Source organism: Lissotriton helveticus, chromosome 7 (genome assembly GCF_964261635.1).
Source record: "Lissotriton helveticus chromosome 7, aLisHel1.1, whole genome shotgun sequence".
NCBI classification, from domain to species: Eukaryota; Metazoa; Chordata; class Amphibia; order Caudata; family Salamandridae; genus Lissotriton; species Lissotriton helveticus.
In genome coordinates, this window is record NC_136068.1 from 1,479,187,732 (window position 1) to 1,479,211,898 (window position 24,167).

General features: G+C 46.3%; 1 protein-coding gene across 16 annotated transcripts in view; it reads left to right on the forward strand.

Moving 5' to 3' along the window:
- EPN1 (epsin 1) overlaps positions 1–24,167 on the forward strand; it is a 533,434-nt gene that overhangs the window by 159,840 nt on the left and 349,427 nt on the right. For all 16 annotated transcript variants that reach the window (XM_078654885.1, XM_078654881.1, XM_078654889.1 and 13 more), the window contains exon 3: positions 3,328–3,797. In XM_078654885.1, coding sequence (XP_078511011.1) covers positions 3,570–3,797 — 228 coding nt within the window. In that variant the 5' untranslated portion in view covers positions 3,328–3,569. The remainder of the gene's footprint in view (positions 1–3,327; positions 3,798–24,167) is intronic.

Sequence of the window (24,167 nt, forward strand, 5' to 3'; positions counted from 1 at the left end):
AGAAGAAGAGAAGAAGAGAGGATCCACCGTCTGGATTCAAAACGTGTGCTTTACTCTTATTTGGATTGCACAAAACAATTCTGGGTGGATGACCAACTCTTTGACTACGTGGGCGCCAAAAAAGTTCTGGCCGTGCACAAACGGACCATCTCTCGATGGGTTGATTTGTGCATCAAAGCCTGCTCTTCCAAGCTACCACTGCTTTGGGACGTGGAGTCCCCCTCAGTGACATCTGACAGGCAGCTACGTGGGCATCGCATGCACACGTTCACCAAACACTACTGCCTGGACAACCATGTCCGGAGAGATAGCTTCTTTGACCGTTCTGTTCTCCAGGACTTTCTGGTGTAAACTTGGTTCGCAGACCCACCTCTGGGTTTGGTATTGCTGGGGTATCTATTCTAAGGTAAGGAATCTATAACTAACTGTTTCCTTTAGGTGTACAAGTTACTTGCCTTCGGTAACAATATATCTGTAAGAAACATAGGTGAGTTATAGATTCCTTACCGCCCCACCCATCCTCCCCGTTTTGCGAACTGACTTCTAGGGTTAAGGATTTCCTTTCAAGGCCCTAGTTTTGTGCACCAGTTGTCAGTGTCCTGCATGGCTCGGCGCTTCTGGCGTGAAATGTCATGTACAGAACTGACATCCGCGCGCAAGGGCGGCGTCTATGTAGCTACCACAACATCATCCCGGCGACAACAACTCCAACGATGAATTCGAAGCTGACCGACACCACCTTTCGACGCACCGGGGTACTGCTGGCGAAAAACGTTCCGGGTCAGTCTGATGCCTGGGGGTAATTCTAAGGTAAGGAATCTAAAGCTAACATATGTTTCTTACAGAAATATCGTTACCGAAGGTCAGTAACTTCTTCATCTGGACTCTACCAACTGCTTTGGAAGGGCATTTGGGACCGCTGTGGTGCTTCGGCACCACACTTGAATTAGCTCCACTTGCTTCTTGAGTGATGTCCAACTGTTGCTTATGGACATTCCGCTTGATGGCACTTGTCTCTTCGGAGACAAGGCAGACTCATTCCTGGAGCGATAAAAAGCTAGTAAGGCGACAGCGCACTCTGGGATTCTCGTGCAATTCCTCCAGCAGTTTTGCTCCTTTGAAGTCTCCAGAAAAGGATACAAACAGAAGCAGCATCCATCCATGGCTCAGCAAGAACAGACCTCTCATGCCTTTCCAGGCCCTCAGGGGCAGAGCACTACCCAACCCCCCTGCCCCTTCTTCTGCAGTCATTGCAAAAGCACTTTAAAATGTCCTCGTGGCACATGATCCCCCTGTAAGAGGTCACATCACCTTTACCTCCCAGGGTAGAGTAGCATCACATCTGAGCAGTGGGTACTCCAGGTTGCACAAAATGGTTACTCCCTCTACTTTCTGACTCACTCTGAGATGCCTGCCACACCACATCTCCCGAGAACCACTTGCCTCTACTCTGAGAAGTTCAAGATGTTTTGACCAAGGAACCCTTTGAGAGGGTACTGATCAGAGATTCAGACTGATTCTATTCTTAATACTTCTTGAATAAGGATGAAGGCCTACATCCTATTCCCTGCCTTTACTCTCTGAACTCCTTCCTTCGGAAGGACAAGTTCAAGATACTCATTCTGGACAAACTTATTTCTTCCCTGAATACAGGAGACTGGTTGCCGGCATTAGACCTGAAGGACACCTGTTTCTACATTTCCATCTTACAGTTCTGCGTATGCTACCTATGGTTTCAGGTAGACCATGAGCACTTTCAGTACTCAGTGCTCCCTTTCAGCCTTACCAGTGCACCTCGTGTGTTCGCAAAAGCGATGGTGGTGGTTGCTGCCTATTTGCTGAGGTTGTGAATACCAGTCTTCCATTACCTTGAAAACTGGCTGCTATATGCATGCTTGCCTCAGACCATCATGGACATTTGGCAGGCTGCTAAGTGAGCATCCCTCCACACATTCATGAAGCGGTATTGCCTGGATAGCCAGGACCTGTGGGACTGGCACATAGTCCGATCTGTCCTGCTGGATTTCTTGGTCTAAGTTATTCCACAGACTGGCTACCAGAGGAGGTGTACTGCTCTGGTATCTGTTCACAAGTTGAGGAATATGTGGTTAGAAGTGTCTATCATGAGGACAAGTTACTTACCTTCGATAGCACCTTTTCTGGTAAAACTCTATTTAACCACAGATTCCTTACCACTCCACCCCTCTCCCCATTCTGTGGAATTGACTCACAAAGTCCTTTAATAAGATGCCAAATTTAAAGATATCCATGTTGCTTTATTTCCATGGCCCTGTGTCTGACGGCGTGGGCCGAGATCCAAAAGAAACTGGTGTCCGCATGCCTTCACATCTGATATCCACCATCCATTGATGCACAAAGGAATGGCTTTAAAGTTTCTGGATCCAGTTTAGCGCCTGGGGAATTTCACCAGGCGAGGAATCTGCTGTAGTGTCTCTTACCGAAGGCAAGTAATTTGTTCCTTGGTTCCTTTTTAGGGCTAGTTACAGGAACAAGACATATTTCCAGGAATGCAAATAGGCTTTAGATGGTATTGTTGTTTGCTCGAATAAGTCAATTTATTGCAACATGAATTAGAGTACTATTGACTCCAACCAGATACTTTTGTGGTTTATATGTATTTGACCAATGCATTTGATAAAGTCCATAACAAAATGTTATAGAGGAAACTGTTGGGCTCTTATCACAACTTTTTGGAAAAAACAAACACCCTGTTCACATAATCTTTGAAGGACTTGGAACAAAGACAGATTATATTCTACCTCCCCGCTTTTAGCTGAAGGCATGAAAGTGCCCTGTCTTGGTATGTTCCTGTCCCACCCACATACTTGAAGCAGTGACATAACAAAGGGCCTAGAGGCCCACGCTGTGCAGGGGGGCGGAGCACCAGTGCCCCCCGTTGGCACTGGCAGGTCCCTGGCATGAAAGCTCCAGACTGGGTGTGTGCGGGTCCCCCTGCATGAACTTGGCAGGGAGCCCCCTCAAGTTTAATCACGCCACTGTCTTGAAGCTGAAGAGAAGGCTCCTGGACACAGAGGTGAGTAGTTGCGTTTTGCTGTTGTACTGCTAATGTACTCTTGTGTTTCGCCAAAATGCCACGCAATGCTCTAAACCCGCTACATCGCGTATTCCGTTGAATCAGCAAAACAGTAATGGATTACATCAATAGAAATTATTTATCATTCTTCCTATATTCTCATGAATGTGGTTGTTTGCAATTCGCCAATGTCTATCTCCACTGTGTAGTATTGATCGCACATGCATCATCTTATAATCTTATAATTTGTTTTGTCTTTGTTCTACTTTCAGATGCATCTATAGAACTGCAGTCATGCTAGAATCCAACCGCCTTCCAGGCCCCTACATGGACCTGTCGTAATAAAGCTTCAAACTTACCGGCGTCCTTGGTGCCCTCCATTCTCTGACCACAAACTTCCCTTCCACGGCTTGTGGGTTTATGTTCGCTTACTTTAGATCTCCTTTTCGTTTATAGCACTCGGTTTGGTCTGAAGGTTTCCAGCCTTCTCTTAAATACCACGTCGACCGCCAACATGTCGACTTCTTCACTGCGGCGCCAGATGAAAAACATTGTCCATAACTACTCTGAGGCAGAGATTAAGGTGCGAGAGGCCACATCCAATGACCCTTGGGGCCCGTCCAGCTCACTCATGTCCGAGATTGCAGACCTAACTTATAATGTGGTGGCATTCTCCGAGATCATGAGCATGGTATGGAAGCGATTGAACGACCATGGCAAGAACTGGCGCCATGTTTACAAGGTAAAATTGTTCTTTCTTCAGTGTTTCTTTGATGATGCGGTTTATACATGCGAAGTTGTTTTTAACGAGGTACTGCAAAAATTGAAGAATTTAAATGATAGTTAGGGACAGTACACTAATTTACCTTCGAAGAATGTAATGTTGGAATTGCTCATCCATTGGCTAAGACAAGATGTAGTGACTTATGTTTTGACCAGATAAGTGAAAAATTAAGTGCAGTAAGTGAACAATGACATTTTCTTTGAAACACTGCAACCAACTGGGATTCTTTAGGGTAGTTTTGAGCAGTTGAGCTAGCAAAAATCCACACTACTTTGTTTTGGATCATGGCTGACGTACTTTCAAAGAGAATTAAATTACATTCAAATAATACTTCTCTTGTTGAATGAATGTGAACTAACAGGTTGGGTTGGAGTTGCTCTTTTGATACTGGATCAAGGCTGATTTCCATATGGTTGGAACCTAGCTGTCCCATATGCGAATTCTTATTATGCCACCCTTACTATGAACATTGAGGAACTGTGAACATCTGAGGTTCTCATCCTGGTGATGGTAAGCACTATATTGACTATCTCCTGTGCGCCGTCCTGGATCACTTTCCAAAAATATATGTATAAACATGTACCTATGCGCAAGATATTTTCAGTCGCTGTACGCTTAAATCAGGAAAATGAATCCGTACTTGCAGGGTATTTGAAGGCTAATATGGTCAAAATTATTTCTTTATTTTAAAATCAATTTAAATCAAATAGTCACTACATTGGTAAAAAGTGTCTAAAAACATCTTTCGCAAACTTTTTTTAAAGGAAATTAAGAGCAGCGTTAGCCAATAGGGTGGCATAGTGTGAAAGCTGGCACTGTAACCTTAGGGTGAATATACAATCTGCGTTGAGGCTTGAAGGATAGACATCATCTCTGCTTTTGTCAAGGCCCAGTGGCCATTCTCCACCTTCTCGTCCTTCAAGGCTGAAACTGTCATCATGATGGCTCTGCCGTCTTAAAATCTTAAAAGCAGAAGGATGCGAAGGTCCTTGGACAATGATTACTCATGAAGGTACTCTTCCAATAAAAGGTCATGTCTATAGTCAGCCTTTCACCTACTCTGTCTCCTTGGGAGCCAGAATCCCGCTGTTTCACTCCAGCATCACCCGTGTCACCAGTTCCTTTGACCTCTTCACAGCTTCAAATGACTCCTGTGATTTCTTTTTTTTTTTTGTTCAAAAAGGTTTTTATTGGTTGTTTCAGCAGTAACAAACAGTAATTAGAACCAGTAGTACATCTATGTTCAGAAGTGTACAGTTTGAAAGCGCCACATAATGCGTTACAACAGTAGTCAATGGAAAATTCAAGAGTACGGTAACCAATAACTCTCGCCGAAGGTAACAGAACATGTATCGCACACTCATCAAGCATTTAGAGACAGATATTGTATAGCCCTGGCTACACGGTAAAGGGTACCATGAAAGGCGATACGGTGATGGGAGAATGCAAGTGCTAGTGCCTGTGAAGCAAAAACAGTGGTCGACTATCTTAAGGTGGCTTATGCGTCGTAAAGTAATTATCAAGGGTTGACCACAGTTTTCTCATGGGGGGACGCCACGGCGTCTGTTGAAGTGCGATGTTATCTGCACCGCGTAGACTGATAATCCAGTTCAACCACCCTGAGAAGTTGGCCTTATTGGTATCTTTCCAGTTACTAAGGACTGTCTTGATCGCCGCCGTGAGGAGGAGGTCGAGTAAGGCCCTATCTTCTATTTCAAGGGAAGGGTCTTGGGTGAATCCGAAAACAAGATAGGGGAGCTCCTTAATCGGTGTAATGTGGAATAATTTTGATATAAATTCAAATATCTTCTCCCAAAACTGTGTTACGCAGTCACACTCTAAGATAATATGAGATAGATCACCCTCCGCGTGCTTGCAGTTCCAGCAGAAGGCGTCTGTGGTAATATTATGTGCAAATAATCGCGCCGGTGTCCAGAAGGCCTTGTGCAAGAGCCAGTATTTTGTTTGCGAAAGTGTGGGGCTGATTTTGTGTCTCATACAGGATATCCATGTATTGGTCCAATCCATCTCTGTAATAGGCTTGGACGCAAGGTTGTCCCAGAATTGTGTAATTGGGGTAATGAGGCTAGAATGTTGAGGGCGACTAAGTTTATAGAGGGCAGAAACCTGGTGTCCCAGCCTGTTCACCCTGGCTAGGTATGAAGGAAGGGAGGGTGTAGTTCGGGAGAGTTTGGCTTTGGTCAGTGCTGTTTTTACGTTAAGGAAGTTATAAAATTCAATTGGTTCGAGGTCGTATTTGGTTTGTAGGTCACCGAATGGGACAGGGTATGATCCCGTAAACAGCTGATACGGAAAAAGTATGCCTTTTTTGATCCATGATGTAATGTGTAGGGGTTTACCTTTATATAAAATGTTACGGTTGTCCCATAAGGATTCCCAGCGTGATCCTCGAATGCTGTTTTCCAGGAGTCTGTCAAATTTTAGAAGAGCACATTTTGTGTTATGGAATATTGATTTGGAGTGGGTTAGTCTATTCAAATTAGAAGAGAAGGCCGCGCTAGGGGAGATACCCTCTAGAATCTCGTTCTCAATTTCTAGCCAAACTGGAGTATAGTCAGGTGAAGGCGAGAGCCAATGGGCTCCCTGCTTGGCGAGAAAGGCGGTTTCATATCTTCTGAAATCAGGTAGGTTGACCCCACCAGCGGTTTTGTCTAAGCGGAGTTTTTTTATGCTGATTCTGGCTCTTTTCCCTTTCCAAAGGAAGTTTGATATAGTCATGTCTAGTTTGTGGTAGAAGTCAGGCGTAAGAGTAAGAGGGAGCATAGATAGGAGATAATTAACCAGTGGTGATATCATCATCTTAATGGTCTCCACTCTACCCCACCACGTAATGAAGCGAGGGGACCAACCCTCCAAAAGGGTTTTGATTTTGTTTAAGGTTAACTTTTCATTCCGTTGGAGGGTCTCCATAAGGGAGTCGCCGAATTCAATTCCAAGGTATTTCACAAATTCTGTTTGCCAGCAAAGCCCTGAGTTCCCTAGTACCTCTTTGGCTGTTAAAATATTGAGTGGTTTGACCTCAGATTTATCCCGGTTGAGCTTGTATCCCGAGTATGTGGAGTATCTGTCAATGGTGGACATTAGTGCAGGGATAGAGGTATCTGGTGATTCTGTCACAATCAGGATATCGTCCGCATAGGCGGCAAGTTTGACGCACTTATTCCCAAATTTCACACCTTTAATGGATTCGTTGTTTTTTATATTAGCTATTAGGGGTTCCATTGCTAACAGGAAGAGCGAAGGGGAAAGGGGGCAGCCCTGCCTCGTCCCCTGCTCAAGGGAGAAAGGGTCTGATAATCCATTTATGGCAATGCGTGCGGTAGGTGATAGATACAGGGCCATTACCAAGTTAATGAATGTGTCCCCAAGATTAAAGACGGACATACAGCTCTTAAGGAAAAGCCAGGACACTCTGTCGAACGCCTTTTCTGCGTCAAGAGTAATAGCAACTGCGGGGTCTGCGAGCAGTCTGGCTTTTTCAATGACGTGACAGAGTAGTCTTGTATTATCGTTGGACATGCGCTGCTTCATGAAGCCTACTTGCGACGTACTAATTAGTTTTGGTAGTTGCGAATTTAGTCGTGTGGCTAGGATCTTTGCATATATCTTGCAGTCTAAGTTGATTAGGGAGATCGGTCTGTAGTTTTTGGTTAACAGTGGGTCTTTGCCGTCTTTAGGAATGACTATAATGGTGGCTTCACTCATCGATTTTGTTATACCTTTCGTTACATTAAAGGACTTAAACAGTTTTAAGAGAGTCGGGCTCAGCGAGTTCGTTAGTTCTTTGTAGAAACTGGCGGAGAAACCGTCAGGGCCAGGTGCCTTGTTACCTTTAAGGGTTTTAATAGATGTTGTTACCTCTTGTAGGGTGAACGGAGAGTTCAGAGTGGCATTATCCGTGTCATTGAGTTTAGGTAGGCCTAATGAGTTTAGGTACTTATTACACTCTTCCGAGTCAAAGCACAAATTATTTTTATACAGGTCTTGATAGAATGATTTAAAGGTATGTAAGATTAGGTCCTGTTTTGTTTGGACGATATTATTACTATCTTTCACTGAGGCGATATTGAATTGTTTTTGTTTGTGTTTTAAGTATGACGCTAAGACTTTACCAGCTCTATTACCTTCGCATGTCCTAAGAGCCTTGAACTTGTTAACCCAGACCCCCGCTCTTTTGCTGAGTATCGAGTTGTATTCATACTTCAGCTTAGTAAGTTCGTTTAAAATCATATGATTTTGGAGATTTGCAATATGAGTGGCTTCTAGATTTTTAATGTTGACTTCTAGAGTGGTTAAATCCTTGTTTAGTTTTTTATTAGCATGAGCTCTAATTCCTATGATTACACCCCTCAGAGTGGCCTTAAGCGCCTCCCAAACAGTTGCTATGTCCGCGTCATGGGTGTCATTTAAGGCGAGATAGTCTCGGATGGCGTTCTCAATCTTTTGCTTGTTTTCCGGTTCAGAAAATATTTCATCATTGAACCTCCATCTTTTAGGGGGGAGAATGGACCTGGAACCCACTAATTTGGTCTGAATGCTCGAGTGGTCAGAAATCAACCTAGGGGCAATGCTGGTTTCCTCTATGAGGTGTGTGAAGGGGCTATTGACAAGGATATAATCTATCCTTGAGTAGGAATTGTGAGGAGGTGAGTAAAATGTGTAATCGCGGCCGTCAGGGTGTTGGAGTCTCCATGAGTCGTGTAAGTTGAATCTGGAGCATAGACGGTGTAGACTAGTATGTGAGCGGGTCGGTTGGTAGGAACAGGAAGAGTGGCGGTCCGTTATAGGGTCAAGGGGTAAATTAAAGTCGCCTCCCATTATCAGTAATTCTCCCTGAGGTACACATTCTAGGGTCGGGGCCAATGAGTCCCAGAATTCTGGGTCGTCAGTGTTGGGACCGTAAATGTTCATGACGTGGATATGGTAATCGTTTCTTTGCAGGTGAGCCATGATGAAGCGGCCATCCTGATCCTGAGTGTGCGATATTACAGAGATGTTAGATTTTTTAGCTATTAGGGTGAGGACTCCACGTTTTTTGCCAATTGCTGGCGAACAAAGAGTGTGTGAGATCCAATGTTGACTTATCAGTTCAGCGTCATCCTTCGATAATTTAGTCTCCTGCAAGAGGAGGATGTCACCCTTGGATTTTGACAAATATTCTAGAACTTTCCTCCTCTTGACTGGGTGGTTGAGTCCTTTAACGTTAAAGGAGACAATGTTAAGGCCCTCCGTGATAGAAGAATTGTGGGTCATTGATAGCTAGGTCTTCGCTCTTGATCAAGTGGTAGAGCCGTGAACATTAAGCTATAGGATATTAAGTGGATGACAAGTATGGGCGAACGAATTGTTCCCTTAGTATGGTTCTGTCTCGCGTGAGTTTCATCTGTAGTGGCTTTCGCAGGATTATCGTGTCTTGAGTTATCGTGTCTTGAGATCATGTTTGATGTGCTACCTTGGTCAATCATAAGGAAGGTCTCGGATAGCATTACTTCTAAAGCTAAAAAGGTGAGTGGAATCATTAACCATAAACATTGAACACATGCTGAAACAATCCAGAATTTTTTTTCCCCCTTTCCCCCCCTACCCTCCCCCCCTTCCTCCCTCCCCCCTGCTCTCCCCACCTCCCTCCCCACCCCCCATCCCTTCCAAAAGAACTTAGGAGCTGCGACGGCATTGCCGTTCATCTGCAACGCAGGAAGGTTTTAGAATGATAGAAATAACAGGGAATAACATCAGTAACATCAAGTTCTTACTGCGCTTAAGGCGCTTTGTTAAGTAACAGTCCGCTTCGGCTAAATATAATAAGCATGTACACATAAAATTGTGATACAGTGAACCTTAAGGAGGACATAAAATTGCCTGAGAGAGTATATCATATAAGCGCATTGGATAGAAGTAGGAGTTAAAAGGGTGTAACTCCATGACTGTTCATTTGTATATACGGTGCAGGGTTGGTTCGTGAAAACAGCCGTGCTCTGAAACAAGGTAATCAGAAGAGGATTTTCTGCAGAGAATGATCTTTCTCACGGGTGATCCCTAAAGATCTATATGAAGTAATGATAGGGATCATATCCCAAAACATTTTGTTCCATTAATGGTTTACAAAACATAGCTTAACACGTGTATTGAGCTGTGGTCTAGGAGCTAAGTATCGTGATAGGAGGTTCAATGAAAACGTCAGTTTACCATGAGTGATCAAGGCTCTGATCCTGAGTGGTCTTACCTGATGGCGACAAACACACCAAAACACAATGAAACAATGGAACTTGAAACTAAGATGGAAGTGTCTACAAGTGACTACAAGTGTCTACAAGTGTCTACAAGGAGATGATTTTGCCAAAAGGTAAGTATTAGCTTGTCTAACCAATTCCAGGAGGAAAACCTGGACGCTGTATTAATAAGACAACACGTTTGAGGTATGAGAATAGAACGATGGGATCAGCCATGACCAGAGTCTGAATTCACATTTTCTAACGAGTTTGTCTTGCGTTTATTCGAGGGGTTGTTTGACAAGTCCATGCTTTGTGAAGTGGAGTCTCCAATGAATTGCGCCAATGCGTTTGGGCTCGTGAAGAATTTCGGTTTGCCTTGAATGGTGATTTTGAATTTCGCCGGGCCAGCGAAAGAGTATTGAATTCCTTTCGATCTTAGTCTTTCTCTTTGTGCCAGGAAGCCCTTCCTGATTTCAAGCGTGTCTTTCGAGTAGTCTTGGGTGAAAGTTATAGTGTGGCCCTCCCAAGTGATTTTATGGTTTCGCCGCGCGAACTGCAGTATAGCTTCTGTATGTTGATGCCTTAATGGTTTGCAGATCAGTGGGCGCGGGCCTCTGTAGCCATGAGGGATATAGCTCGGCACCCTATGGGCTCTGTCGAGTTCAAATTCGTGGTGGAAGGAAATCCCTGTTATTTTCGGGATCCAAGCTTCTAAAAAGTCCACACAGGAATTCGCGTCTTTCTCTGCATTTTCCGGGATTCCAAAAATGCGCACATTTCCCCTCCTGTTTCTGTCTTCCAACTCCGATACCTGGCGTCTGAGCTGGTCCGTTGATCCCTGAATTTGCCGCATGGATGCGGAGGCATTTTTGGTTTTATCTTCCAAGTCGCTAATCCTTTGCTCAGCTTCATCTATGCTTTTGTGGACCGAGCTCATGTCAGCTCTAATTGCAGTGAGCTCCAATTGCATAGCGTCAGTATTGGATTTGGTTGATTTTGCTAGATCGTGTACTTCTGCCAGTTTTATCAGGATCACTTCTAGGGTACTGTTGACGTCCGACTTTGCCTTGATGGGGGAATCTGACAGAGAGGGTGCCGGTTTTACCTTTTTTGCGTTCTTCTTCTCGTCTCTTTCCGCCATGTTGAGGGGTTACGTTTCCGTACTACCAGAAGGTCTGTGAGGTAACGGGGTACTGGCTGATGTTGTCGGTGGCTTCCCGAGGAGGGCTCAATCTTTTGCTTTAGGGCTTTGGCTACCTGTTGCGTCGTGAGGTAGGCTAGTACATCACAGAATGGCACAGAGGCTTTAACAGAGCTTAACAGAGTTTTAACAGAGTGTTTACACCAGAATTATGGCTCCTTTCACCAGAACAATTGTAGACGTAGCAGTGTTGAGAAAAGGTAGTGCCATGCGTGTGTATGTGGTAGAGTTCAGTATTTCATAGCTTTAGGCTGTTGAAGACAAGCTCCCCTCAACTTTTCATATATTTCCTACAATCCTCAAACTTTCGCGCCGAAAAATGACTAAATGAACACAAACGGACGCCATTTTTAAGTCAGGCGCTATTGGTAATGAACATGTTCAATTTACAGGCCAGTCGCTGATGGGGGGAGATATCCCCTTTCCTGTGGGGCTTTATTTTGAGGGTGTAGGGCAGCCACTTCGATTTTGCAAGGTGAAACGCTTCTTATTGGCAGTGGGACGTTATGTTTTCCAGCGCTCTAGGCGCGAGTTAGGTAGTGGGCGGCCATCTTTAAGTCAGGCGAGCTGCCGAGCTCCGGGGCGGAAAAATCTGAAGCGTTCACTCAGAAGGGCTACAAATGCTGCCGGTATTCAGCTGACACTGTGCGCAAACATCTGGGCTCACCTCCTTGCCGTGTGCGCTTCCGCTGGTTCCCTGGCGGATTCCGTCTTATGCCACGTGGTGAGACTCCTGTGATTTCTTAACCTCCATCTCCACCAGCAAAGCCTTCGAAACCAATGAGTCCACTCACAAGTAGGAGACCTTGCTCAGGAACCTAATCTCCGAGGCCTTGCACTTATTTCAAATGTTCCTGGTTATCTAGCATAAGGTCTTGTTCACACAGAAGCTACAAGGCATAGACTCTCTCCTTTCTAGTTGTCTCCTTCATCTGAATTAAATTATTCTCCTACACTGGCTGATTCCCTTCCAATTTTTGTCACCTGTAGACGACATTAACACCTTAAATGAAGTCTTTGTAAGAGGTGCAGCAAAATTTAACATACCAATCCCGACTCCTTCTGCCAGCATGTTGGTTGTACTTGAAACTGTGCCATATATCACCCAGGCCTCTTACCAATTTATTCCTGGTCTAATAGGACCAGCTATACATTTGTTCCTGTCTGTGTTTTCAGTGAAGTCTACTCCTTCCGGGCTTCAGAAGAAATGCAAAGCTCCTTGCAAAGATTTTCTATTCTCAAGCATTTGTCCATCAGTCTGCTCCTTCATAGTTTTGACGGGACGTAAATCCCTTGTGGTCGCACTATCCTCACTGATCCTCCTGACAAGGAGAGTAAGAGCATGGATTCAGTAGAAAAAAAGTGGCAACAGGCATGAAGACGGCGATTGCCACTGCGTTATTTGGGCAGATCTCTGTACGGTTCTTTACAAAGATTTATGGAAAAATTACCCAGGGAAGTCAAGATATTATTAAAAAGTATCCTTGAAGAGATGTTGATATTTAATCAGGTCATTTATATGTGGTTATTGCAGTTGTATCACTTCTCAAAGTGTCTAAGACTGACCCTTCTAAAGTCAGAAGCACCACACAGAATTTGAATCTCCCCTTTTCAGGAATTATTTTTTGTTTGGGTAGCACACAGACGAAGACATGGCCAGCATCAAGTCTTACAAAGGAAAGAGTGGAGTGGGAGTGGGGTATTAATTGACCTTTAGCACTTCATATCCTTGTTCAATATAAATACAGTTATAATACACTATTTTACCAATGATCACATTCGGTGTGAACATCTGATGGCTTTGATCCGATGCCGGAACTTATTAGTAGAGCGCTGAGTAACACAGTGGTTCATCTGCCGGCCATCCAAAACGCAGGTGCACACTCCTCAGTTGATAATTTCAGGAAAACCATGAATGGGTTCTCAATGGCTGTGTTCCTCAAACCATCTTTGAAGAATAAGGCTATCCTCGGGCTTATTTACGGACGTTGAAAACTAGAAATACCCAGACCTTGCCTCAAGGTAATACCAATGAGGCTTGATAGGGAATGTCCTCTTAAGACTGCTCAGGTTCCTTGCTATTTTCCCAACTGTCTGTTCAAGCTTACCACCTTGTGAACCAGTACACAAAGCTACACTACAATGTCTAATGTGAAAGGCTGCTTTGTTAGTAACCATTACCTCAGCTTTCATAATTTTCTCCCTAAAGTAATACTGCGTTTTCATATAAATCAGCCAATTTCCTTGTAAATCGTCTTTCCAAACTCTGTAACTTGAACAGAAAGGGCCCTTCAAATAATACACATGAATAGAATACTGAAATTCTATCTTGAATAGACAAAAGAATGAAGACAATCTGATCAAATAATGTAAAACTATGGTCCTGTAAAAAACTGGCTTGCCTGGGTGAACCAAGCAATTTCCTGATGGCTTATTTTTTGCATTAAACCTTGTTACAATGTGGCTAATAAATCCCTTCCTAATAAACGTTGGGATCATTCAGTTAGGTGAAAGGCTGCTATAACTGCAGATATGAGAAATGTCCAATTTCAGAAATATGTAGTGCTGCTACCTGGAGATCTATACACCCATTTACTATACACTGATATTTAGATTCAGACTCTAGGGCTGACTCTTAAGTTAGACCTCTTTGAGGAATTTGTTTGAAAGAGGATGAATGCTGTGCTTCTTTTTTTTGTCCAGCTTTATCCTAGGCGGTCTTGCTACTCAAATCAGTGTTTGACTAATGATGAGGATACCCTAAACAAGAAGAAAAAATACTTTCCTGTAATCCTACTTCTTTTCAAGGGAAATCCACATCAAAATCATAAGCAAACCTCCTCACTCCCTCGAAAAAAGACTACAGTATTTATTCTGCTTGCAGCTAGGATCTTTTTGTTTCCATTAAAGTGAACTAAGCTGTAACTTGCAGGGCATGTTAAAAATAAATTTATTGAGCAGAATTATTATAAAGAAAAACCTTACATCAGCAAGGAGATTATTTTCACATTAACTACGGAAACTTAAAGCTTGTGAGATAAATACTTTTTAAAAGGAGCACATCCGACATTTTATAATTTCATCCTTAATAAACATGATAATGACCAGACTTCAAAGTAGACAAAGTGCTATTAGTGCAGTCCGATCCTTCAAAATGCCAGTTCTCCTTACTCTACATATAGAATTCAAGATCTCATATTCCTAATAAACATTAAACATTTAATCTAGCCCCCAAATAATAGAATTAAGACAATCTGATCAAGCAGCATACAATATCACTGTGCATGTTCAGTAAAGTGTGATACAATATTTTTAATAAATCGACAGTTATCATCTGACTTTAGCCTACTACTGACTTACTACTTTATTCATATACTTCCCTACCACTGTAAATCTTTTTATTGCGCCTTCCCTTTTTGCATAGGCTTCCTCAAACATTTTGGTCAGAATCATTTTATTATACCAATTTAAATAGTCTGAGGCTTTAGTTGTCCTCCAATTCTGTAGACTCAGGGACCGTACCATAAGAGCGAATATTGCTATAAATGCTTCCTCACCTTTCAAAATTGAGGAGTTTTGCCTGTCTTTCTATACCCAAAAGTTCAATTTCCGCCTCTGGTTGAAGTTTTCTCTGAAGGCCGTCACTTAGACCGGAAAAAACGTACTCCCAGAACTGGGCCAATACTGGGCAAGTAAAAAAAATGACACCAGCCCCCTTGGTCCAGTAACTGGCATCGGAAGCATCTATCCTCTATTCCTGGGGGCATTTTGTGTAGGGCTGTAGGGGTATAGTAAGCCATCCAGCGTGATAAAATGACATTCTCTTAAAATTAGCTGCTCTCAATGCCTTGTTGCCATAATGAGAAATCACCTGCCACTCTGCCTCTGAGAAATTGCACTGTTTCTTGAGTAATTTTATTAAAAATACTTGATATTATGGTGCACCCCCTTTGGCTCCGTAAAAGCCTATACCAATTTCCAACCCCCTTAGCTTAGTTCTGAAAAGGGCAGCGAATATGGACCCTGTGGTGCGACTAGATGGAGGGCAGTCATTTCTTATCAGTTGAATAATTTGAAAATGCCTTAGAAAAAAAGCTTGCGCCGCATTCCACACCTAGCTTGTATCTCCTGCCAGTTTACCCCCCCCTACTATAAAATGACCAAGTTCTTTAAATCCCTTACTTTCCCAGAACTTTGTCTGATTATTCTGGACATACAGGCAGAGACTTTTACATTCTGAAAGCTTCAAATGTTCATATCCAGCAGTGTAGGTCTCCCTGGAGTAAAATGACCGAAGTCTCAGCCCATATTCCTGTATTGTCTTGTATCTAGTTTTCTTTGTAAGTTTAGCTTTTTAAAAAATTTTTAAATCCCCCCCCCAAAAAAAAACTGTCCTAAGAACGTTTGTAATCTATCAAACGAGCCATATGTCCAAAAAAGAAGCTTCATAATCAATAGGAACTTGAGGGAGTGCCAACCCCCCTTGGCTAATGGCTAGTTGAAACACCGGGAGTTGAAGCCTTCTTACTACAAATAAACTGACAAAAGATTGCCTCTAATGCTTTAAAATACTACATATTGATTTTGATCGAGATATTTGAAAAAAGGAAAATAAGTAATGGTAAAATTGAAATGTTTATAAGAGCAATTCTGACGATTATTGTAAGCGGGAGGAGGGTCCATCTATCTAGTAAATTCCTAATCTTGGTAGGCATTAACCTAAAATTCAATCAAAAAAGATCTGCATAGACGTAAATCCCCAAATATCGAATTAGGTCATGGGAGCACGCTTGCCTTTGAAGATTGCATGGAACAAATTGGCACCCAGAATTAAATAGCAAAATTTTAGTTTTATAATGATTTATTTTGTAGCCCCCAATTGATTCAAACTGTGCAAACTCTGCCAACATGATTCCAATATTCTGCTCTTCAGGACTAAGAGAATATCATCTGCAAACCGTTTTAATTTAGGCATACCCTCTATTGGTACTTTTATCTCATGGTTATTCCTAATCCTAATCACGAGGGGTTCTATAAAAAAAGTAAATAACACAGGATAGAGGGATAGAGGGGCAGCCCTGATGGGTGCCTTGATTTATGTCAACCATCCCTACTGTTCAAGAATTTATAATAACCTAGGCCTTGACCACTTGATATAGGTTCCATAACATATCATTTATTACAATAGGGAACTCCATTCTTCATAGAATATAAAACATGCATCCCAATTTACAAGATCAAATGCGTTCGAGGCATGTGGGCTGCTAAATTCATATCTTCGCATTAGATCGCCGCCTAGTGTTGGGTCCGGATGATCGCACATTGTTGTCCTGGAAGAGTCTTCGAAGTATCCTTAGATAGGTGGCTCCTCCCCTGGACTACAGTGCGCATGGGCATCGGCTCCATCCCCAGATTGTTTTTTTTCCGCCATTGGGTTCGGATGCGGTCTCGACGTCTCTGTCGGAACCGAGAAAAACTAGCTTTTTTACGGCCAAAAGGCCTTATATTCTTACGTCGGTATTGTTTGCGCACGGTCTCGAGTTCTTCCGTCTCTTGGAGTCGGAATCAGCGGAGTAGTTTCACTCTTCGGACATCGAGGCCTTCTCATCGCGACACGACGCAACTTTTCGGCATGGAGCGGAGTCCGTTTAAGAACTGTCCGCTCTGTGGGTCAAAATACCCACATATAGACGTGCACCCGGTCTGTAACAAATGCCTTTCACCAGACCATAACGAAGACAACTGCATGGCCTGCGCAAGATTCAGGTCCAAGAAGACACTCAAGCTTCGGCGCGCTGTGCGCCTTGAGGCCAGACAAGCGGCCCCGGATCCCGAAAACATCTTCGGCGACCAAGAAGAGGAGGACCGGAGCCATCATCTTCAAATCTCCCCGCCCAGGACGGAGGTCGAGGCAGATCCGGAAGACGACGACGGAGTCGTGGGTCAAGTCCTTGAATACGTCGACGAGGTAGGGGACGTCGAAGAGGTTTATGGGGCCGCGGAAGATAGCTCAGGGGACGAGCTATGCCCCGAAGGTTACGAAGATTAAGAACGGGTCACGGGATCGCCTGTCGGCCTTACCCAAGACCCCGTACCGCAAGCCACGGCCCCGCCTTCAGGCCCGGCCACGGACATACTTGCTGCGCAGCCAGTATCGAAACCGAAACTGAAACCTACGGTATCGACTACACCTAAAATGGCCGACCCCAAATCGAAACCGAAACTTTTGCAGCGTGAATCTTTCTGGATTCACTATGCTGTGCATTATTCCGCGGTCTTGTGGTTGGGTCCGGATTCGTAGTCTTTTCTTTGTTTTTTTTTTTTTTTTTCTCTTTGCCCAGGTGGGCGTCGGCGTCACACCCCCTTTGGGTGTATTTCCGGTGACGTCGGCATGCTTCCTGCGGAAGCTCCCACTCTTGGGCGCCATCTTCAGATTCTTTTTTTCCGCGGTCGGGTCTGGATCGTTCCCGTTTGGGCTCCAGACATTTTTGGAGAAAGAAGAAAGAAAATACAGAAAAGACGAGGAGAAGTCATCTGAAGACTCCAGGGGACTTCACCGACGAAAGACAAGCAAAGATAAGGCGTTTTCCATCCAGATCTTCGACGACCGTCGACGAACACGCGACCAGAGAGGCCCTGGACGCTCGAGGATGGACAACACGCCGTTCAAGTTCTGCCGTAACTGCCACCACAAGTACGCGCAGAAGGACCAGCACCCGGTATGCAACCTTTGCCTACCGGTGGACCACGAAAGCGGAGACTGCAACGCCTGTTCCGCCTTCACCCCGAAGACCCTTCGTGTGAGAGAGAGGCAGAGGGTAGCACACGCCGCCCTGCAGGGGAAGGCCCCGACCCCGTCGCTCTACGAGCTGGGGATGTCCTCCGAGGAAGAAGACAACGCTGCCGCCGAAGACGACAGCTACACGGTCGTAGAGACCGATTACACGAAGACTTCTGACAAGGTAGGAGACTCTTCGGCCCCCAAGAACCCGAGAGACTCTGAGTCTCGAAAAATCGAGGGCAAGACCCCGAAAGCGCCGACGCCAAAAAAGGCGGCGTCCGCGACTACTCCCAGGCCCAGCGGATCCTCAGAGAAGGAGTCCCCGGCGCCGAGAGCTGCTGATCAGCAGAAGACGTCGAAAATCGTCCCCGAAAAGGATCGATCGACGAGGGAGAAAGACCCGAAACTGTCGACGACGACCAGAGACCCGATATCCGGTTCGACGTCGAAAACTTCGACTCCGAGAGGCACGGCGACGAGCCATCCGTCGAAGAGAGCGGCGGAACCATCCGACGCGGAACACGCGGCCGAGATGGAAAAGAAAAGAAGGCGCCTCGAGGCAGAAATGGAGAACTTCATGCAGCGGAAAAAAGATTTCGACGCAAGGATGAAGGCCTTCACGATCCCTCACAAGACCAAGCCACCAGGGCTGGAGGCGGTCGAGGAGGAAGAAGAAGAGGTCGCCGAAGTCACCGAGCAAGACCAGGACGTCGAGGTGTTCGACGACCAGGAGGAGTACGAGAATCCCCACGAGAGCTACAGCTATGGGGAGGAAGATGAGGGCAGGACAGACACAGAGTCGGCGCCCTATGACCTTCAGGAGGTAGATTACATCGATGTCGACACCGACAGCCCGGAGGAGGTGGTCGACACCTACCCCTCGAGGCCCTCGCCGCCGGACGACATCGGGGCCTACAACGCGGTGATACAATCTGCCGCAGCAGCTTTCAAGCTCAAGCTCGACGAAGAGAAGCAGAAAGCAGACTTCCTTCTGGAAACATTGCTCCCAACACAAACGAGGAGCCAGTTCCTCCCGATGCTCGAGAGCGTCTTGGCTCAGGGGAAGGAAGCTTTCAGGGAGCCCGCAACATGCAAGGCAGTAACTCCCAGAACTGAGAAGAAGTACAAGCATGCCGCAAAGGACCCGGCCTACATTCAGGGCACGGTCTCCGCAGACTCCATTATCACGGCCACAGCAAGGAGGAGGGCTAACGTACCCACTACCTCGGGCCCGCCACCGGATAAAGAGAGCAAAAGGATGGATCTGGTGGGCAGAAGGATCGAACGGAATGCCGCGACCCACTGGCGCATGGCTAATTCCAACGCCCTGGTAAACAGACACATGTACCAAATCATGGAGGGACTGGGGCAGTTGGTGAAGGACTTGCCCCAGGATGCCAAGCAGAAAGCCGAAAAGCTAATTGAAGAGGGGAAGAATGCTGCAAATTCTTGCCTTAAGACGGCCCTGGATGGGGCAGACACCGCCAGCAGGCTCATGATGATGGGCGTCACGGAAAGGAGACACGCCTGGCTCAGGATATCCGGTTTCAAACCGGAGGTGCAACACAGCATCCTGAACACACCATTCAACGGCAGTACGCTTTTCGGACAAACAGTTGATGAGCAACTCAGCCAACTTAAGAAGGATAACGAAACAGCAAGATCCATGGGAGCATTGCAGTTCAGAGGGAACAAGAGGGGCACCCCGTCACGGAGGCCCGGCGGAAGAGGCGGAAACCAGCCAGGTACATCACACCAGGCTTTCCAGCAAACGCACCAGGCAGACTCGCAGGGTCAGCAGGGCCATCAGAAACAGCCCTGGCAGTACCAACAAAGAGGCCAGTCCTTTCGAGGGAGAAATGGACGGGGACAAAATAGAAGAGGGGGCCAGCAGCCCACCTCCAAGTGACTTCAAAAAAATCCGTGTGCCCACCCACAAAAAAGATCCCAGGGGGCAGCACGTACAGATGGGTCAAGACAAACTAGACACCTACGACCACAGGACACCAGTGGGAGGAAGATTAAGATTCCACCTCCAGGAGTGGAGAGGAATCACATCAGACAAATGGATCCTCAACATTATCCAATTCGGATACTGCATAGAGTTGGAGGCGAGGCCAACAAACAGAAAACCAAGAAGAAAGCCGCTAGCAAGCAAGCAGCTGCAGGGCCTTCAGGAAGAAGCAAAAGAACTCCTGCAGAAGCAGGCCATAGAAAGGGTACCCTTCAAGGAAAGAAACACAGGAGTATACTCAACATACTTCCTGGTACCAAAAGTAGACGAGACAATGAGGCCCATTCTCGATTTACGGTTCGTGAACAAATTCATAAGAACGCAAAAATTCAAAATGACCTCCCTGCAAGAGGTGCTCCCACAGTTGCAGACCGGGGACTTCATGGTCACTATAGACCTCAAAGACGCATACCTGCACATCCCAATGAACAGGAAGCACAAGCACATGCTCAGGTTCACCGTCGGAGAAAGCCACTACCAGTTCACGACACTGGCCTTCGGTCTAAAATCGGCACCAAGAGTTTTCACAAAGTGCCTCGCAGCAGTCGCAGCGCACCTAAGAAGGCAGGGAATACATGTATACCCTTACCTGGACGACTGGCTGGTGAAAGCAAACTCATACCAGAAATGCAAGCTGCACGCACATACAGTGACCAGCACGCTCATAAACCTGGGGTTCTCCATCCATTGGAAGAAATCATCAATGGAGCCGGAACAAGTGAAGATCTTCCTGGGAGCACAGATCAACACCTTACAGGGCAAGGTGTTCCCCAGCGAGAAGAGGGCGAGGGCGCTGGTGAAGGAAACTCGCCTCTACCGGAAGGGACAAGCTCGGACAGTGAGGACGGCGAGCAAGATCATGGGGATGATGGCATCATGCATCCACCTGGTACCGAATGTACGACTCCACATGAGACCCATTCAAGAATGGCTACAGGAGCAATGGTCACAAGCTACAGGCAGTTGGGAGGATCTAGTGGTTGTAACGCACGCAGTGCAGAAGGAGATGACATGGTGGACCATGGAGAACATAGCAAGGGGAAAGCCTCTAACGCCCCCAACGCCAACAGTGACCATCACCACAGACGCATCCCTGAAGGGATGGGGCGCTCACATGGAGGAGCTCAAGGTGAGGGGACTGTGGACACCGACGGATGCCACAAAGCACATCAATTACTTAGAATTGAAGACAATCTTCCTTGCACTGAAGGCCTTTCAAACAAGACTGTACAAGCACAGGGTATTGATACAAACAGACAACACCACTGCGATGTTCTACATCAACAAGCAGGGGGGCACACAGTCCGCACCGCTTTCAACGCTGGCGCAGGAGATATGGAGATGGGCCATCCCTCTCAAGATAGACCTGCTAGCCATACACCTACCAGGGAAGGACAACATACAAGCCGATTGGCTCAGCAGGCAGACATCGGCATCCCACGAGTGGGAGCTCAATGCTCAGGAGACAAGATACCTGTTCGACAGGTGGGGGACACCATCGGTGGACCTGTTTGCCACACGCCAGAATGCAAAATGCCAAAACTTCGCATCCAGGCAGCCCGAGGAGGGGACACTGGGGAATGCCCTATGGATAGATTGGTCAAGGACATTTGCCTACGCCTTTCCCCCGATACCACTGATGCACAGAGTACTGAGCAAGTGCAGAGCGAGCAACATGACACTGATACTGGTCGCACCGCAGTGGGCGAGGCAGACCTGGTACTCGCAGATCATGGAGATGACACAGTGTGCACCCCACAGATTCAGCAGGAGGAAAGATCTACTGTCCATGCAGAACGGAGAGGTACTGCATCCAGAGCCAGAGAGCATGAGCCTAGTAGCGTGGCTCCTGAGGACATAGAGTTCGCACATTTGAGACTACCAGAAAGCACCCTGAGGGTACTTCGGGAGGCACGAAGGCCCAGCACTCGAAAGTGCTACGTTGCGAAATGGAAAAGATTCACAATATGGTGCAGACAGGAAAGACTCCACAATAAGATGAAGAGGGACTCCACAGTGCTAAGGTACCTGACGCACTTACTGGAGAAGAACCTTAGCTCATCCTCGTTAAGAGTTCACTTGGCAGCGATAGTAGCCTACACAAGGGGAGAAACGTGCAGGAGCTTCTTCACATCACAGGTGGTGAAGAGATTCCTAGAAGGAGCGAAAAGGATCGCACCACCCAAGCGGGTGCCGCCACCTGCATGGAACTTGAACACAGTCCTAACGGAACTCATGAAAGAGCCCTTTGAACCACTTCACAAGGCCTCCCTAAAGATGCTAACTATGAAAACAGCCTTCCTGGTTGCGATAACGTCCTTACGCAGAGTAAGCGAGCTTCAAGCGCTGACGCTACAAGAACCATACATACAAATACACAACGATAGAGTTGTGATGAGGACTGACCCACACTTCATGCCGAAGGTGGTATCCAATTTTCACATGAACCAGTCTATACAGATACCGAGTTTTTTCCAAAAACCCACAACCAGCGCAGAGAGAGCTCTGCACACCCTGGACGCCAGAAGGGCAGTCATGCACTACATTGAAAGGACAAAGGGGCACAGGAAAACGAAACAGTTTTTTGTGTCCTTCGCAAACAGCTTCATGGGCAAAGCAGTAACCAAAAGGACCATTGCACGATGGATCGCACAAACAATCCAACTCTGCCACAAACGGGCAGGACAGGAACTGGCTGAGGGGACACGTGCCCACTCCACCAGGAAGAAGGGCGCTACAATAGCCTTCCTGGCTAACACACCCATAGAGGACATATGCCTGGCGGCAACATGGGCTTCGGTGCACACGTTCACGAAGCACTACTGTGTGGACATACAAATGAACAAGGAAGCTCAAGTGGGACAGAAGGTGCTACAGCACATATTCAACACCCAACGCTCATCTTCCACCCAGCCGCCACAGAGATGAGAAACCGCTACAAAATCTATGCACAGCATAGTGAATCCAGAAAGATTCACGCTGCAAAACGAATAGTTTTCTTACCTGTCGGTGTAGTTTTGCAGCTTGAAGATCTTTCTGGATTCACTAGCGAACCCACCCACCTCCGCCAGAAAGATGAGGCTGGAGAGAGAAGAGGTGGTTAACTAAAGAATAGACTTTGAAAATACAAAGCGGTAAATACAAACTAAGAAGAACATTGCCATTACTTCGGAAACGAAAGAAACACGGAAAAAAAGAACCCGAAGATGGCGCCCAAGAGTGGGAGCTTCCGCAGGAAGCATGCCGACGTCACCGGAAATACACCCAAAGGGGGTGTGACGCCGACGCCCACCTGGGCAAAGAGAAAAAAAAAAAAAAAAACAAAGAAAAGACTACGAATCCGGACCCAACCACAAGACCGCGGAATAATGCACAGCATAGTGAATCCAGAAAGATCTTCAAGCTGCAAAACTACACCGACAGGTAAGAAAACTATTCGTTATGGATTCGAGCGTCCCGAAGATGGCGGCCGTACCACCAAAAACGGCTAAACCCGCTGCTTCATCGACTCCGTCGGCCTCCGGTCCACAGAAGTCGAAGAAATCTGTCGATTCGAAATCGGCGCCAGAGGAGGGCTCCTCTAAGAAGGGTGGTCGGCACGGGTCAACCGCTGCGACGCCGGCAAAGCCCGCCAAAGCCAGCGACACGGCTCCGGTTCCGACTGGGACTGCGTTAGTCGGACGCGTGGTGGAGACGGAGCCGACAAAATCACAAGGATCGAAGGCTGGCACATCTGCGCATCGGTCCAAGGACTCTGGGTCGGCGGCTGCGGCATCATCGTCCAAAACACAGAAGGGCCAAGAGGACGTCGGATCCGAGGGCAAGGTCAAGACCTCCTCGTCGGTGCCAAAGGCCACTGTAAGTGACGCGTCCCTCATTGCCTCTTCACTACAGAGAATCAGGGAGAAGGCCTCTGCTACGTCGGCTCCGATGCCGTCGCCACAGAAGCCGATGGACATTCCGGTGAAGCCTGCGGGTAAACTTCTCTTCCTTCTGCCGCCAAAAGAGGCGCCGAAGGCCTTTTCAACAAAATCGACGCCAAAGAAGTCTGATTCTTCAACGGCAGGGGCACTTTCAAGTCGGGTACTCGACTCAGAAG